General features: G+C 40.8%; 1 protein-coding gene across 1 annotated transcript in view; it reads left to right on the top strand.

The window, feature by feature from the left end:
* The window catches only part of LOC145392975 (uncharacterized), a 152,351-nt gene extending 139,424 nt beyond the window's left edge, over window positions 1-12,927 (top strand). The window contains exon 4 of the mRNA XM_080267269.1: window positions 12,534-12,927. Within this exon, the coding sequence (XP_080123395.1) occupies window positions 12,534-12,845 (312 nt within the window). The 3' untranslated portion in view covers window positions 12,846-12,927. The remainder of the gene's footprint in view (window positions 1-12,533) is intronic.
* The last annotated feature ends 6,849 nt before the right edge of the window (window positions 12,928-19,776 follow it).

A 19,776-nucleotide genomic window follows, 5' to 3' on the forward strand; every position in this document is an offset into this window, starting at 1 on the left:
TGATAGTTTAGTAAAGTAAATATTCAGCAGCGTTCAGTGATTTACTTTATACGTGTGACCCTTTGCCCCCTGATGACATGAGTGCCAGCTTTGCTTATAATGGTGGAAAGGGACAGTGTTGATGATTTGTTGTCTTATAGCAAATAAGTTACCAAGATAACTTAGCAACATGATGCACTGGTTGCAAAACATCCCCAGTTCGAAGAATTGAGGCTTATAAAATTTACATATGAAAGTCCAGGCAATCCCCAATGACTGAACAACCGATATCTGAATTTTCGCTTATCCGAATTGCCATTTTTTGCACCATGCCTAAAATATTGTAATCAGTATTCTTATTTATCCAAATTCCCAGTATGAAATTCCATATGAAACATCCATTTTGGCAGTAAAAGATCCTTTCAGCAGTGTAAGATTGCCAGCTCAAAGCCTAAGTATCACCAGATACCCTTAAAACTGCAAAAAATAGCTAAATGCAAAGTCTGAAGATCACTAGGAAGAAAGTATAAACTCTCTTCAGTCATCATCATCATCATCCAGACCTCCTTTCCTACCGTAGGGCAGGATGAGGAGTGGCAATGTCCAGAGGGCCCAAGTTTGCCGAATCCAATGGGCCACACTTCCATTCACTCATCATTCAAGCCACCGGAATCCTGGCTGTATCTGATACACCAAAAACATTCACCACATTCTGTAGCTTCACATAAACATATCTGATAGAGTCAGTCCGGGCGCTCTAACGTTAAAAAGGGGTGCCAAATCCCTGATCGTGCACTTCTTCTTACAACATTCATCCATGCGACTCAGTTTCTTGTCAGTCCCCTAATCTCACCGACTTCCATACCTCTTTTCCTTACACACTTATCTACCTTATCCCTCCACCTTCTCCTTGGCATACCTCGCCTCCTTTCTCCTTCAGATTTGCTCAGATATACCTTTTTTACGACTCTATTGCAATCCATTCTCTCCACGTGACCATACCACCTCAGTACGCTCTTTTCGATTCTGATGTCCACAGACCTCCTCACTCCATGTCTTTCACGAATCACGTTATTTCATATCCTATCCACTCTCTGTACACCACATACATTCCTCAGCAGTCCCTTTACCACTACTCTCACTCTTTTCGTTATCATGCCACACCATGGCGACATCCATATATTAAAGTTGGCACTAACACCTTCATGTAAGCATGCAGCTGCAACACTCAAGCCTCTGTTTCTTATCAAGGCTTTCTTAGCACCAGCTACTGTCCTTCCTTGTGATGCTCTACTTTCCACTTCTTTGGTACATTTTTCTCTCTTTTCTGTCATTGTACCTAGGTATTTGAATTCTCTCACCAATGCCAGTCTCTCTCCATTCACTGTAATATCACACTGGGAGTCATCCACTTTCTCAGTAACCATCTCTTTACTCTTTTCTACATTTACTCTCAAGGCACGATGCTCATAGACATCAGCAAAACTCAACAAATCTCTTCAGTATTACTAAATATTGTACTACCATCCTTATTACTGCTTGATTTCCTGCCATATTGTAAAAATCCTCATAATGCAGCTAGATTTTGAACCATAAGGCATTAAAAATTGCTACCAAATTGAAGTGTTCACTGCTAAACACTAAGTTGGTAATGCCACACCATTGTTATTGTCTTGTCAGCATGGTTACAGTCATATTCTCCTTCAGTATTCAGCCATAAATGTTGTGTTATTGTACGTTATGCAATACATGTTACTGCTATTGTGCTTCTCTTATGTGTTTACTGATTGTATTACGACCAGATGTTATGATTGGGTGGGCAAATTATATGTAAGTTTATCTTTGGGGAATGTTTTGATATCAGATGATATACCAAAGATGGCAGACCTGGTCCAGTAAAGGTACGAGTTCAGACTTGACCCTTGCCAAACTGCAGATCTCATTTTGAGGCACATTGAAGGTCTGCACAGGCCAGGCTGCAAGCTTCATGCATGTATGAGGTGCAGTTTACCTTGGTTATAAACAGTGACTTAGAGGAGGTAAACTACCATACAAAGAATCAGGCCAGCAGGTGTTAATGTTAGGTAAATGTTTGTTACTGTACATTCTGTGACGTCTGTTGCTTGTGTAGGGTATTGTGCAGTTTTAGGTATTTATTGTATGACTTCTGATACCGGTATTGAGCGCTGTAAGTGTGTAATGATTATATAGGCTGGACATGTCTGTGGTGGGTGTTGACTAGTCACCAAGGAGCAAACCTGTATGGTCACTGAACATACTGCCAAATAACCAGTGTTATAACCACATCATTGTCTGAAAAATCGCTATCCAAACTAACCTAGCCCTTTCAGGTACTGAGGGGTTGCCTGTAATACATATGGTATATTTATAAAGTACACCATCATTTTTCTAGTACTGAGGGGTTGCCTTTAATGCATATGGTATATTTATAAAGTACACCATCATTTTTCTATCACTGATTTCAAGCTTCCTGATTCAGGACTTGCAAGTACTACATTTTTCATTTTTTTCCTGGAATATGTGCATAAATTGTGGTGCTTTTTATTTAACAGAAAATACAATTTATGTAATACAAAGAACAATATGTCAAGAAAACCTCCTGGGGTAAATGAGGGCTTAAAATGTCCTGTTTCCGTGGTAGCCACTTCTTGCAGCACTTGAATCCTTTTCCATGTGTTTGGTGTTCTTATTGGTGGTTGTGGTTACCATGCATGTGAGATCTGTTCATACAGCATGAATGCATATGGAGGTTTCACTTTATATATATATATATATATATATATATATATATATATATATATATATTGCCAAACGCCTCAATCCCGTATGGGGTGACCACAAACAAATCACCTCCACGTCGCCCTGTCCCCTGCCATTTCACTGCCCTGCTCCCAACTCACACCCCCCTCTCTCATATACCTCTCCACCTCATCCCTCCATCTCATCCTTGGTCTCCCCCTCCCTCTTCCCCCCTCCACCTCACTCACATACACTCTCCTTGTCAGTCTCTCACCCTCCATCCTCTCCACATGGCCAAACCACCTCAGTGTGTTCCTCATAACGCTTCCTATCACATCCACATCCACACCACAACGCTCCTTTATATCCTCATTCGTCAGCCTGTCTCTCCATGTGACTCCACAGGCTCCTCTTAAATAACTCATTTCCACTGCTCTCACTCTTGACTTGTGTCCTTCCAACAACGTCCAAGCTTTGCTTCCATACGTTAGAGTTGGTACCACAGTACTGTCATGTAGTAACTTTTTCACTTCCATGCTCATTTCCCTGTTTCTTATCACTGCTTTCAAGGAACCAGCAACCTTTCTTCCTTGTTGCACCCTCTCATGCACTTCATCCTCCAAACTTCCATCCTTACTCATCACATTACCTAAGTACTTAAACATACTCACATTTTCCATTTCCTCACCATCCAACCTCACTGTACATTCATTGACTTCGCCTCTCTCAAAGACCATCACTTTACTCTTCCCTACATTCACCTTTAGATTCCGTTTCTTACACACTCTCCCAAACTCATCCACCAAGCCTTGCAGCTTCCCTTCATTTTCATTCAACAACACAGTATCATATGCAAACAACAGTGCAGGGAGTTTCCAAACACTACGCTCTCTCACCAGGGCCTCTCCAACAACATCCACTGCCCTACCTTGTACCTCTTTTATTACCCCATCCATGTACAGATTGAACAACCATGGAGACATGGCACATATATATATATATATATATATATATATACTGTATATATATATATATATATATATATATATATATATATATATATATATATATATTAGTGATAGGTGGTGGCAGCCATCATCCACTCACTTGATGTAGTGCTGCCTACATCTTCCTTAGCCTTTATCATTCTTTTTCTGTGCCTGCCCTCCTCTCTTCCTATTTCTCCCATCTTTCCTCTCACTACTTAATGCTTTTCTTTCCGTTACAGGTGGCTTTACATTGAGTGACAAGCCAAATGGTTTCCTGTAAGCCAAGAAACCATTTACAATGCTGGGTGGTAACCATATAACCAAACCATATGTGCTCCCTACGTGTCAAGTGCGTTGGTGGAGAGTTAGTGCCCCTCCCTGTAAAACAAGTAACTCAGAGTCAAATGGCCACCCCGTACGGGATTATGGCATCTGGCAATAGATATATATATATATATATATATATATATATATATATATATGAGCCTCTGTGGTACAGTGGTAAAATGTGCATTTTAGTACAGTGGAAAGCGAGGGTTCGCGCCCTGTCAGGGTAATAAACTTTGGAAGCGTTCTCCTGGCCATCTACTGCTTTGGCAGACACCAAGGGTGCTGCGGTTGAACCAGTGTCGCATACTGTCAAGTATGTTTGCACCCAGTCAGCTTGCGTGGGCCGATTACACTTGGTTCACAGACTACACACACATCCAAAGCCAATACAACACTACAATCACACTTACAAGCACTTATCATCCTACATACAATCTCTGCTAGACAGCCTAAGCCACTTGGTAGAGATGCATAGGCTGTATCGTCCCTGCTTCGGTCGGAATAGGCCAGTTCTGCAGTGGATACTCAGACGGCTGATGATGATGATGATGATTATATATATATATATATAGGTAGGTGGGGGTGCTCACCATCCACTCACTCAATGTCGTGCTGCTCTCGGGTGTCTGCCCTTTCCTCTCCTCCATCCTTCTTTCCTTCCATCCTCTTCTTTCTTTCTTTCCCTCATTCTTTCCTCGTCCTTCTGCCTACGGGTGACTTTACACTCCCTCTTCTGTCTTTCTTTCCTTCATTCTTTCCTCCTCCTTCTGCCTGTGGGTGACCCTACTCAGAGTGGGAAGCCAAATGATTTCCTGTACACCAGGAAACCATTTACTACGCTGGGTGGTAACCATATAACCAGATTTTGGCGCCTGGTGGTTTAGTGAGTAATTACGGCACTCCGATCGGATTGAGCCGGTGAAGGTTTATATCCAAGGGATGGTTGGGGTTTATTGCTCACGTAATGCCACTCAGGGATGAGTTAGGCTGGTCACTCTCATCTTAAATGTCAGGACCAACTTGCCAAGCCCCGGGCTCCTACGCTTGTCATGGGGCATTGTAGGGTTGGATGATGAATGAATATATATATATTTATATTATATATATATATTTTAAATATGGAGCCTCTGTGGTACAGTGGTAAAGTGTGCGTTTTCTTACGCTGAAGAACGAGGGTTTGCGCCCCGCCAGGGTAAGAAACTTTGGGAGCGTTCTTCTGGCCATGTACTGCATTGGTGGACACAAGGGGTGCTGTGGTTGAACCAGTGTCTTGCACCCAGTTGGCTTGCGCAGGCCGATTACACTTGGTTCACAGACTACACACACATCCAAAGCCATTCCAGCACAACAATTACACTTACAAGCACTTCTCACCCTACATACAATCTCTGCTAGACAGCCTAAGCCACTTGGTAGAGATACATTGGCTGTATCGTCCCCACTTCAGTAGGGATAGGCCGGTCCTGCAGTGGACGCTCAAACGACTGACGAGCTGAGATGAGATGAGATATTTATATATATGTATGTAAATATATATGTATATCATCATCATCATCATCATCATCATCATCAGCCGTTTGAGTATCCACTGCAGGATCGGCCTATCCCGACCGAAGTCGGGACGATACAGCCAATGTATCTCTACCAAGTAGCTTAGGCTGTTTGGTAGAGATTGTATGTAGAGTGAGAGGTGCTTGTAAGTGTAAATGTAGTGTTGGAGTGGCTTTGGATGTGTGTGAAGTCTGTGAACCAAGTGTAATTGGCCAGTGCAAGCCGACTGGGTGCAAGCATACTTTACAATAAGCGACACTGGTTCAACCACAGCACCCCTTGTGTCTGCCAATGCAGTACGTGGCAGGGTGAACACTTCCAAAGTTTATTACCCTGGCGGGGCGCGAACCCTGGTCCACCCGTGTATGAAACGCACACTCTACCACTGTACCACAGAGGGGCTCCATATATGTATATATACATGCATATATACTGTGTTTATATATATATATATATATATATATATATATATATATATATATATATATATATATATATATATATATATATATATATATGTGTATATATATATATATATATATACTTGTATATACAGAAAAACCTTGATATAACAGACTTCAATAGACCGGTATTCACTTTTATCGGACTTGAGGAGCTACCGGACTAAATTCCTATATATTGGAAAAAGTCTGATAAAGCCAGAAGCAGTCAGGACTGCCTGACCACTTCAGGTATGCTCACCACAATAAGGTAAATAAAGACATGTTTATCAGTCTTCAGTACAGTATTATTATATATATTGTACCATTTGATTAATGTAGTGAAGTTATAACACAGTACAGTACCGCAATGGTAGTCAAAACAGTTTAAAAACGTTCATACGATCTGGACTAATGTCTGATATATCGGAAAAAGTCCGGATTAGCAGGGGGAAGTCCGGATGTCATTTTTATCGGAATTTCGCATTTTTCGGACTGACTTGGGCCCCAATTAGTCCGTTATAGTGAGGTCTTACTGTGTATATATATATATATATATATATATATATATATATTTATATATATGTACAGTGCTCAACAAAAGTACTGGGCGCCTATGTCAAAGCGCCCGATACTTTTGGCGAAAAAAGAATCACCCTTTTTAGGAGAAAAAATTTAGCCAGAAGTTTTGGGCACTAACATGATGTCACGGCAGCCTGAGGCCTTACTGCATACTGGTTGGCTGGTGCCTCAGTTGCCCGTGGACTGTGAGAGAGAGGGGAACCCGGCCTCTCCTCCCTCTCTTGTTGCGCCATTTTTTTACCTAGTGAACCGCAGTGTTTGGCTTTCGCTACTTTGATATGGCCCCTACCCATGAATTGTCTAGTGAAATAATATCACAGATCATTGCTCTAAAGGAGGCCGGCCACCCCACGAAGGAGATTAGTGATTTGGTTGGTGTGGCTCGGTTGACAGTGCGGAGGTGCCCATTATAGAGTGGAAAACAGTGGTGACATTCCTACAAAGAAACCACGATCTGGTAGGCCCAGGAAACCTTCCCCGAGGTCTGTTACTGTGCTCAAACGTGCAGTGGAGTCTAAGCCTCGTGTGACTGCAAGGAGAATTAAGGAGAGCAACCCGGAAGTGTTTGGCAAGGTTTCAGGGCACACTGTTTCTTGAAGAGTCCATGAACTTGGTTACACAAGCCACAGGCCTGTGAGAAAGCCTCTTCTTACACGTAACCAGCAACTTCGTAGGCTTGCCTTTGCTAACAAGTACCTTACCTGGGGTGAGGACCAATGGATGTCAGTGTTGTGGTCTGATGAGGCATCGTTTACCGTTACCTGTAATCGAGGAGCGTGAGTGTACCAGCGCAGAGGTAGTGACCCGCTTGACCCCCGTTACTTGGAAAGCACAGTTAAACACCCTGATTCACTAATGGTATGGGGTTGTTTCCCTGGTAAGGGGTTGGGGAAGCTTGTTGTGCTTCCCAGGAATTGCACAGTGAATCAGGACGTTTACCTGGAGCTGCTTTTTGATCATTTGCCTGTGTCCTTTGAGCTCACAGGTGCACGAGTGTTTCAGCAGGACGGTGCACCTGCTCATAAAGCCAAATCTGTCACCAACTGGCTTCGTGACTGCGAGGTCTCCTTCATGAAAGACTGGCCAGGCAATAGCCCAGACCTCAACCCGATAGAAAACCTCTGGTACCTCGTAAAGAAGAATCTCCAAGGGAAGGACGTGAGCTCTCTGCCTAAGCTGGAAGCAGCCATTTGTGAGTCCTGGGCAAGTATATCACCCCAGCACTTTAGGAACCTGGCCCTTTCACTTCCACAACATCTCAGGTCCGTGAAGAGGCGCAAAGGAAACCCTACCAAGTATTAAAGGTAATTATAATGCATCATTTACATGTTTTTTCCATAGTTGAAACATTTGTTTTGTTATATATATATATATATATATATATATATATATATATATATATAAATATTTATATATATATATATATATATATATATATATATATATATATATATATATGGAGCCTCTGTGGTACAGTGGTAAAGTGTGCATTTTCATACATGGAAGAATGAGGGTTTGCTCCCCTTCAGGGTAATAAAGTTTGGAAGCGTTCTCCCGGCCATCTACTGCTTTGGCGGACACCAGGGGTGCTGTGGTTGAACCAGTGTCACATACTGTAAAGTATGTTTGCACCCAGTCAGCTTGCTCAGGCTGATCACACTTGGTTCACAGACTACGCGCACATCCACTCCAACACTGCAGTTACACTTACAAGCACTTGTCATCCTACATACAATCTTTACCAGACAGACTAATCCACTTGGTAGAGATACATAGGCTGTATCATCACCACTTCAATAGGGATAGGCCGGTCCTGCAGTGGACACTTAAACAGCTGATGATGATGATAATGATGTATATATATATATATATATATATATATATATATATATATATATATATATATATAGTATTTACATATATATATACTTGTATATATGTATATAGGGCATTCGCCATCCACTCACTTGATGTAGTGCTGCTCTTGGGTGCCCGCCCTTTCCTCTCATCTGTCTTTCTTTCCATCATTCTTTCCTCTTCTTTCTGTTTACAGGTGACTGTACACTGAGTGACAAGCCAAATGGTTTCCTGTACACCATGGTACCATTTACTATGTTGGGTGGTAACCATATAACAAAATTATGGCACCTGGTGGTTTAGTGGGTAATTAAGGTGCTCCAATTGGATTTAGCCGGTGCAGGTTTATATCTAAGGGATGGTTGGGGTTTATTGTTCATGTAATGCCACTCAGGGATGAGTGAGGCTGGTCACTCTCATATTAAATCCCAGGACAAACTTGCCTAGCCCCGGGTTCCAACGCTTCTCATGGATGACATGGGATTGAATGATGGATATATATATATATATATATATATATATATATATATATATATATATATGTGTGTGTGTGTGTGTACAGTACTGTATACTGAGTTAGTAAATACATGACTCCTGTCAACCCTGTGAGGTACTGGTACTATCATGAGAATGAAATGTATCCATTGGCTTGGTAGCAAGCCACACAGTCATCAGTCTAAAGCAGAAATCATAACACAGGTAGACAGAGTCTAAGCTGGGACTCAGAACTTTACAGATCTTGTATCACATCATAGATTTTTTTTTTTTCCAGTAACTGTAAGGAATTATTTAGGCTAGGTGATTTGGGCACAATTTACCTTCCAGTCCATAGAAAACATCATGTGCACTATCAGTCTCAGTATGGAGATTTCAAAAGAGGAAGCATGGTGTCATTTTTATGTATAGAATGTATAGTTGTCCATATGTATTTAGTGTAGTAATAATAGTAGTAGTAGAGTAACCATGATGTGTGTATTTTGAACACTATGAAAAGAGCAAGAAAGCTTATTGCCACAATTTATAGGTTAAATTTAAACTTGGTATAATGTCTCCAAATGTGGTGTATATCCGGCACACCATTTATCAGTTAATTACATTTGTATCTGCAAATATTGTAATTTATAAACTGGCTACATTTCACAGCCATAAAGCACTATATCTGGTGTGTTTAGATGAGGCTGTGCTAGTTGCTGTTAGTGAAGAAGAAATTTGCAGACTGTTGCAGAATCTTTATGTCTGTGAGAGCCGTGCCCCGAAAGTAAATATAGATAAGAGTAAAGCAATGAATGGTGAGAGAGAAGGTGGCTCCCATTGCAATGTTACGGTGAACGAAGAGAGAATTGAATGGGTGAGAATGGTTAAGGGCCTGAATGTTGCAACAGAAAAGAGAGAAAATGTGCTAAGCAAGTGGAAAATAAAGTGGCACAGGGAAGGTCCTATGAAGGCCTAGATACGATACAGAGGTCTGAGTGTGACAGGTGCAGTGTTTAGTATCCATATTAACATTAGAGGTGTCATGTGGAAAAAGGATGTATCAACCAAAACATAGTGTTGAGATAATGCAGTAAAAGGTTTTAACAATTCCACATTTCTAGTGTCAGTTCCCTTCGTACACCCCCCAAAATATCGGTCATTTAATTGACTTTCATACCATTAATGGTTTACATAAAACATATCATGTTAAATAACATAAAATTGCAGTTAGATGAGGGGATGTGCAGTCATGATGGCCTGAGTTTGTATGCTGTGAAGCCAACACCCACACAGATTCAAAGGTTTGGATGTGAAAATGTGGAAAATAGTGAGTAATATGGTTGTCAGCCCAGCATACTCAGTATTCATGGTAAAAATCAATATTTCTTTCCAAAAAACAAACTGATGATTCATTTGTACAGTTGTTAAATTGGATTAAGTTAGTGAATTTAATAAATTGAAAGGACGTGATATCACACAACCAACAGCGTGAACCTCCTCAGCATTGGCTGTCTTTTCACTAACTTGCTTTTTTCTTCATTTCTCTTCTATTCCGCCACACTTATCTTCCACATAAATGGATTAGAGTGTGTTTCCTTACACATGAGGGTTTCTCAGAGGTGGAGGAGGATGTATCAGAGTCCTCCATGATAACATTATAATAAATAATTAGAGTTAATAACATCCAAAAGAATGACGAACAATGTGTACTCCTCAATAAATCTCAGCAAACTGATGAGAAGGTGGTGCAGGAGCTAGGGTGGGTGTGTTCTTGGCTAAGGTGAGAGGCTTGGTCGAATCCACTTCCTTTATTGGCTATGAGGCAGGGGACTATACACCCATATAATTACCATTCTCGTGGACACCCTATTGTGCTTATGTAGCACATTAAGGTTGACTTGTTGGGGGATGAACATAGGAGCTTCAACTGTACTCCAAGGGCTTATGTGCTTTGTTTAGGAGCAGAAAAGTTAAATCTAGGCCATGGTGCCTGTTGTTTAGTTTTGCCATTTGGTTTGGTACACCCATTTTCCATGGCACGTCTTATGTGTGAGAGTTTAGCTTGGGATGAAACAAAAAATCAGGCTAGAGGAGTGGGATTTGGGTCATTAAGAGATGTACAGTATATGGAGGATGGAAAGTGATTAGGATAAGAAATATGATTTGTGAATTATGTTCAGTAATGAAGTCTGTGAATAATAGAGTTGAAGAAAGCATCGTGTGATAGTATGATGAATTGGAGAGAATGAGTATGAATAATATAGTGAAAAGGGTATATGTGAGTGAGTTTGAAGGTAGTTGGAGGCATGGTGGGTGATAGATACAGTAAGTGCATATGTGAGAAAGAGAGGAATGGAACTTGATGATTCTAGAGTACTGACAAAGGATCAAGCTGATCAGAGGAATTATGTATGGAGGAGTGCATCCCTTTAACATGACAGTCATCAGATTGACTCCATTTGAAAGGTAATTTTGAAGCTGTTTGATGTGGAGCCAGGATTCTGACAGTTTGAATGATGCCTGGGTGAGTGTGTGGTCCATTTCATTAGGCATGCTGTCAATTAGTTCTCCTGTTGTGATTTTTTTCCCCCTCCTTGTCTTTGCTTTCAAGATCCTACCTCGCCACACTAACCCATTAGTTCCCAGGGTTCATGTGTGAGGGATTTTGCTGGAAGGGTACTAAGTGTACCACCCTCTGCCTATCAATTCATGGTTGGTTGCAAAGCTTATAGGTCTGTACCCTGAGTTTCTCCTCTTTATTAACCTTAAAAAATGCTTAGTTACATCTTCAGTTGAGGATACTAGGCACAAATGGGTTTAAGAAACGATTAGATATGCCAATGTTTAATCCATTAGTGCCCAGGGTTCCTGTGTTAGGGATTTTGTTGGAAGATATCCAAGCATACCACCCGTCGCCTATCAGCCCATAATCATGTTAGGGATTTTGCTGGAAGATATCCAAGCATACCATCTGTCACCTATCAGCCCATAATTGTGAAGGCCATATGTCCATACCTTGGGTTTCCCCCCTTTGCTGCAGTAACTTTTAAAAATTTGAAGTTCCATCCTGTATTTAGAACGCTGGGTACAAATGGGTTAAGGATGAAAAAAAAAATACAAAAAGTGGGATGATGATAATAACATTACACCTATCATGTGTTTGTACAGCTGAAAGCTGTAAAAAAAAAAAAAAAAAAAAAAAAAAAAAGACATCATTGTGGGAGACAGTCATTTTCTGAAGTTGGTATCTTTATGTTGGATGTCACTTGTCAAATTGCACTGAAATTCTGCTTCGAGCATGTATCTGTGTCATGTTTACATTTGATCTCCAAGCCTCTGCATTGTAGGAACTGTTCAGAGTCAAGATGTTATATAAGGAAACAACACTTTTCATGTCCAGTAAATAACGACAAGTGTTATTCCCTCAGGGATAAGGGACTGAATAGGGAGCCAAAGATCAAGCAGCATGGAGCACTGTCATTAGGTCACCAAGGCCAATGCATGCAAGCGTGTTAGGCCTTTATAAATTATATGAATTTTGAAAAGTTGTAACATGTATGTACTTTTCCAGGATATGCCAGAGCCTCTACCATTGCAGAAGCAAGAGGTGGCAAGCCAGCAGTCGTCACCAGCAGCCACACCAACGCCAGAACCCTCCGTGGGCCTTTCCAACTTGACATCTCATGCCAGTTTGGAGCCTCTTCCCCTGCACAAGACAACTAGCTATCATCATCATCTGCCTCATCTCCTGCACTACCATCAGCCTCCCCACATCACCTCACAACAGCCACCTCAGCAGGCACCTCACCATCACCATCACCACCACCACCACCACCATCACCACCCTCACCACCACCTTCAGCATCGTCACCATCACCAGTAGTCACCTCTCCCTCAAAATATGGCATTGGTTCTCTTAATAGTATAGTACAGTAATAAGTATGAGATATGACTGCTCAGCCTCTCTTAAATATGGAACACTGATATACCTCGTAAATATTCATGTTCTGTTAAACAATAATCATTTTCATTTAACCCTCTGGGTGCTGGGGACCTCCCTCAGCTGAATAATATTTCTTGGCATTAGCCAAATTAAGATTCATTTACTTAGAAAATAGCCCTGAAAGGGTTCATTAGAGTGTAGTACTGTAATTGGGTGTCTATAAAAATTTAGGTTTCAATAATACTGTACAGTATTTGGCTTTTAAATGTTTTACAATTTAAAAATTTCAAGGTTCCTCAAAGATTGAGCCAGTTGCTGTTGAGAGCTTTGCCAGCTAGTTTTGAATAGTTTAATTTATTTATGTACTATATTACCTACTTCTTGACTCTAAAATTGTACTATACACCACATCCAATAGGTACAGGATTAAATATAAACATTTTGCCCCTGTGTCATAAACATCAGTGTTCTGTCTGCATCCATGTGACTGGGAAATGTTATGATGTTATGCCTATGTATAGTGTACCATGAGACTATGCAGCTTTTTAGAGCTACATTTACCAGGGTATAAACTTGTTACTGAAAACTAGCAAACCCTTCCAGACATACAGATTTAGTCTAGGTCACATCAGATTATCAGTATAGAAACAAACCTAATAAAGCTGTTGGTAGGGAGGGAGTAGATGCATGGTGAAAAGACTGGAAAAGAATTGTTCTCTACTACTTAAATTGTAATGTTTCAGTAGTGTGATAAAGCTTTTTGAGCACTAGAAGTCACTAAATTTTGTAATTAATTTTCAGCTACAAAAGATATACTTTGATGTATAAGATATACTTTGATATATAATTATAATGATGTGCTGTCAATGGGAAGTCAACAGTTTGATGAGAACATATTTAAAATTTTGGTTGCATTTCCCAGGAGGTGTGTACCCCCAAGTAGCCAGTTGAGTCACTCTTATAGTAACTCCAAGCTAGGTGTTGTTACATATTGGAAAGTAATTTTTTTTTCCCCGGGCACATACATTGTATAGTTTGCTCCTCACAAATGTTTGACATATCAGTCAGCACTGCACTCAGTGAAAATACGAGTGGTTACCATTTTTCTACTGCTTTCAGTCAGTGTGAATTGAGGAGTTCTGTTTCACATAATGCTTCGTCCTGGTATTAGAGACATTTCTGAGCACTGTCATAGTGATAAACAATTTATATTTAGCAGACATATTCCATATAATGGTATGTCCTGGAGAGGAATAGTGTTCTATCATAACATCTCCTCATGCATGAAAATATATCTTTTAGCTCATTGTAGGAGTGCTTTGGCCCGATAATTTTCCTGTAGTCATCATCATCCTAACACTATTGCCTTATTTCTTGCCAAAAGTACCTAAAAAGTACCTTGGAAAGTCACCATGCATCTTCACAGATGAAGTTTGTGAGTTTAGACTGGCTCTATTCAAACAGCCTCATATATAGACAGTTATCATATTCCTTGCGTAATATGGGTAGTGTCTAGAATATATATATATATTTTTTTCCAGCCATTGATGTATTGCAAAAGCAGGATGCACTTGAATGTTTACTCAGTAGATTTAGGAAAAGACTTCAAGGACAGCCACAGCTATCGATATTTACGTAGGTTACCGATGGTGCCACCATCTAATGTCTGGTGAGAATAACAAGTTCTCAAACCAGTCATGGGTTTTGAGGATGAATGAAACACTTGACTTGTATTAGCCCTGATTTTTTTTGGTGGTCTTTACTTCGGCGTGAACCAAGCGGACACTTTATGTGCAATCAAATGAAATGAGGGTTTCCCCTCCCCCCCCCTCTATTGACTTATTTTTAGTGAAACTAACAAAGGAATGGATCTTATTGAGTTCAGTTTGTGTTTATTTTTATTTTCAGAAGTAAGCAGTGTAATTATCTTCATATACTGGTACATGTGTATAATTATTTATGCAGTACTGGTAGTGTAGCCATACAGATGAAATCCGATGAGTGATAGTGATAAACAAACTTGTTTGCATCAGACTCAGTAGAGAAGAAGAAGAGTCGAGAGATAACTTAGTCAAATGTAGAAAAATACGACTTTTTAGATTTGCACTTTTATGTAGTTCTTTATTTAAAACTAATGAAACTATTGACTGATAAACATTACTGAATGAAGATAGTGAAGATGAGTGTGTGTTGGTGTGAAAAGGTAAACGAACCTAACTGGCCTTGGTGCAGGCAATTTCTAGTGAAGAAATTAATGACGAACATAGTTTCACTTTTACGCAATTTTTATTTAATAATTATGAAACTCAACTCATGAAGAGTATTGAATAAAGATATTGAAAGGTGAGAGTGTATTTATGTGAAAATGGCTATCAAGCTCTTTTTTTTTTTTTTAAGACTTGCTCTTCCCAAATTAGGGTGGGTCATCCACAGTGCAGCATCTTTTATGCTGCCAAATATGATATACATGTTAATGTTACATAGGGAAATCTTGAAGACAGCAAATGACTTCAACAAAACATTGTTTGTATTTACATAGCATTGTCAGCACAGACTTAGTCAAGTTGTGCAATAATGTGATGAGGGGTGGAGAAGTAGCAGCACATCAGTACAAAAGTATAGTGAAATGTTTATATATTACAGTGGAGTTAAGGACTGAAGGTCAGAAGGTACACACATCCCATCCTTTCTTGTATAAACACACACACACACACACACACACACACACACACTCTGACAGCTGTATTTAAGATTTTGATATTCCAACAAAACTTAAGTGTACAGCATCATTAATAAACAATAAGCATTCTAGGGTGTAGATTTGCATACATGTGGAGGATGGTGTGATTGCATCATACCAATTGTGTTGATAGGTTGTAAACATAAGTCAGCTGATCTGATTGCCTGTTAGTGAATGCAGGGTTGCAGTTAAAGATATGTATTTTCATTCATTTCTTCTCCAAATAAGTAATTGAATGCAAAATTAGTTAGAAAGGGTAATGGTCATATTATAAAAACATTGGAATGTAGGATTCCTGTAGTAGACTGGCCAGCCCATACTTCTAAGTTCGTGTCAAAAGCATGTTCGTACTATGAGAATAAGACAAGACTAGCGAAAGTTTTAATTTTTTAAAGTTTGAATTTTTCAAAAGTTCAAATAGTTTGTGGACACAAAGCACTCTGAGTTATAGGGATTGCACAGTGTTGCAGTGGAATTAGGACTGAAGGTCAAAAGATACACATTGCCCATCTCTTCTCTTCTCATACATACCGTATGTATATATATATACGCACATTGCCAGACGCCTTGATCCCGTAAGGGGTGGCCACAAGCAAATCGCCTTCATGTTTCCCAGTCCCCCGCCATTTCACTGCCCTGCTCCCAGCTCACCCCCCTCTCCCATATACCTCTCCACTCCATCCCTCCATCTCATCCTTGGCCTCCCCCTCCCTCTCCCCCCTTCCATCTCACTCACATACGCTCTCCTCGTCATTCTCTCTCTCTCCATCCTCTCCACATGGCCAAATCACCTCAGTTTGTTTCTCCTAATGCTTCCTATCACATCCACATCCACACCACAACGCTCCGTCACATCCTCATTCGTCAGTCTGTCTCTCCATGTGACTCCACATGCTCCTCTCAAATAACTCATTTCCACTGCTCTCACTCTTGACTTCTGTCCCTCCAACAAGGTCCAAGCTTCACTTCCATAAGTTAGAATTGGTATCACAATACTGTAATGTAGTAACTTTTTCACTTCAATGCTCACTTCCTTGTTTCTTATCACTGCTTTCAGCGAACCAGCAACCCTTCTTCCTTGTTGTATCCTTTCAAGCACTTCACCCTCCAAACTTCCATCCATACTCATCACACTACCCAAATACTTAAAAGCACTCACATCTTCCATTTCCTTCTCATCTAACCTCACTGTATATCCACTGACTCCGCTTCACTCAAAGACCATAACTTTACTCTTCCCAACATTCACCTTCAGATTTTTACACACTCCCAAACTCATCCACCAAGCCTTGCAGCTTCCCTTTGTCTTCACTTAACAACACAGTATCATCTGCAAACAACAACGCAGGGAGTTTCCAAACACTGCCCTCTCTCATTATGGTCACTCCAACATCCACTGTCCTATCTTGTATCCCTTTTATAACCCCATCCATATACAGATTGAACAGCCATGGAGACGTGACACATCGTTGTTTCAATCCAACCTTCAAGTAGAAAAAATCACTCAGTTCGCTACCACACACACTGCGGCCTTAGCACCCTCATACAAACTCTTCACAGCTTTCAACAACTTCTCATCTACTCCATATATTCTTAATACTTTCCACAATCCTTGTCAATCCACCCTGTCATATCTATCTATTGCCAGACGCCACAATCCTTTAAGGGGTGGCCATTTGACTTTGTGCTTTCTCCAAATCCATGAAGGCCGCATACAACTTCTTTCCCTTCTCTAGAAACTTGTCCACTAAAGATCTAAGAGTGAATATCTGATCTACACAACTTCTTCCCTTCCTAAAACCTCCCTGTTCTTGTCCAACTAATTCCTCTGTTATTTTCCTAACTCTGTCAATAAGTATCCTACCATATACTTTTCCTGTTACACTAAGAAGACAAATGCCCCTATGATTACCACACACTTCATTTTCCCCTTTTCCTTTGTACGAGGGAATAATTATACCTGACTTTTAATCCTCCGGGACTCTACCTTCCTCCCTGGCCAATCAGCACATCTTCCACATCCATTCTACTACTATCTCTCCCCCATGCTTCAGTATTTCACCACACACTCCATCAATTCCTGGGGTTTTCCTCATTTTGACTTTCTTCATTGCTCCCACAACTTCCTTCTGACTGATTTCTTCCTTTCTTCTCACATGCCTCCTTCTCCTAGTCATTCCCCAGCCACTTATACTCGCATTACTTTCATTCTCCATGTTCAGCAGTTCCTTAAAGTGTTCTCTCCATCTGCTCACTTTTTCTCCCTTATCAAGTAGTAATCTACCATTTTTATCTCTCACTCCCTGACGAACTTGATTGCCACCTTGTCTAACTCACTTTACCTCTTTCCAGAACATTTTCTTACATTCTCTCCACTTTACACTCAAATTCCTTCCAAATTCCTCATCCACTCTCTTCTTACTCTCTCTTACTAATCTTTTCACCTCTCTCTTCCTCTCTACATATAACTCTCCCTTCCGTCTTTGAACTTCGTCCACGCCCCTGTTTCTCATCTACTCATTATATGCTTCCTTCTTTTGTGCCACAGTCTGTCTCACCTCTTCATTTCACCATGTTGTTCCTTGCACCCCTTTTGTCTTCTTTTCACCCCACACACCACATCACATGCTGCACATATATCTTCTGTGAATATCGTGCAAACACTTTCCATGTCCCCCATCTGCTCCAAATCATATTTACCCTATCGCTGCTCCTCTTCTGTCTTATACTCTGCCTCTTTCTCATCCTCTTGTAACCTTTCCACTCTCTTTGCATATACTACTTCCTCGCCTTCCCTTCTTGTATTTCTCCATTTCAGTTGGACCTTGATTCTAACCACCACCACTTGGTGATCAGAAAGTCCACCCCTCCATCTGTACACTCTTGCATCCATTACACACCTTCGCATCCTTTCATGTACACACACATAATCAGTCATTGCCTTCCATTCATTCAGCTCACCACTCGCCCTTCTCAACACTCGCCATGTATACCTGTGGATCATTTTGTGCCTGAAGAGGGTATTGGCTGTCACCAACCCCCTCCTGGCACAAATGTCCACTAAAGCACTGCCATTCTCATCTATCTCAGCAGGCACACCTTGCTCACTAACTACATCATCCTTCTTCAGGTTCCTTACTTTACCATTTATATTGCCAATCAAAAACACTCTGTCATTCCTTTCAGTTTTTTCCACACATGCTTCCACATTTTTCCAGAACTCTTCTCTCACTCTGCTTGCACGATCTTGTGTTGGCGCATACCCACACAGAATCACCCACATTTGTAGTCCAGCATTCAATCTTAACCACATAATCCTTGAGCCAACCCATCCATACTCTCTTATATTCTTCTTCCATCTGTTACTCACCACAATACACACTCCTTCTTTTGCCCTTTCATTCTCACCTACTCCTGCACATACACCTCAGCCATACTCCCATTCTCTCACCCGGCCATTTAGTTTCAGTTAACCCTCATACATCCACTTTTTCACCGTCAAGCACCTGGACAATCTCTCTCTCTTTCACCTCATCATTTGCACCTCTTACATTCCAAGTCACCATCTGTATCATGTCCTTTGTTCAGTCCTTAGTTGTCACCTTTGGTCAGTCTTGGTCCGAGGCCTCTCGTTCATATTTTTAGTTGTTTTCCAGGGAGGGGCACTAACCCTTCGCCAACCCATTTGTTGTCATGTGGGGAACACGTGTTGGTTGGTTATAAGGTTACCACGAAGTGTTGTAAATGCTTTCATGGTTTACAGGAAATCATTTGGCGTGCCACTCAGTGTAGAGCTACCATAAAACCAGAGTACCACAACACTAAGTGGGTGGATGATGAGTGCCCCCACCCACCACATTTTATATATACTGTATATATATCCCATTGGAGCCCAGTGTCCAGAGTATTGGACCGAACTGGGATTTTTCAAGTCTGTAAAGTAGGGAACCCCCGGGTAGGGACCTAATGAGCTTCGCGACTATGAGCCGATAGGCGGAGGGCGGTACGCTTAGTACCCTCCCAGTGCAATCTCGCCCAGCACCCCTGGGATCCAATGGGATATATATATATATATATACAGTATGTAATTTATACAGTACACCCTCGATATACCAAACCTTCTTTTAATTA

Source organism: Coenobita brevimanus, chromosome 23, assembly GCF_032717465.1.
Source record: "Coenobita brevimanus isolate Jiangsu-jjx chromosome 23, ASM3271746v2, whole genome shotgun sequence".
Lineage (NCBI taxonomy): Eukaryota > Metazoa > Arthropoda > Malacostraca > Decapoda > Coenobitidae > Coenobita > Coenobita brevimanus.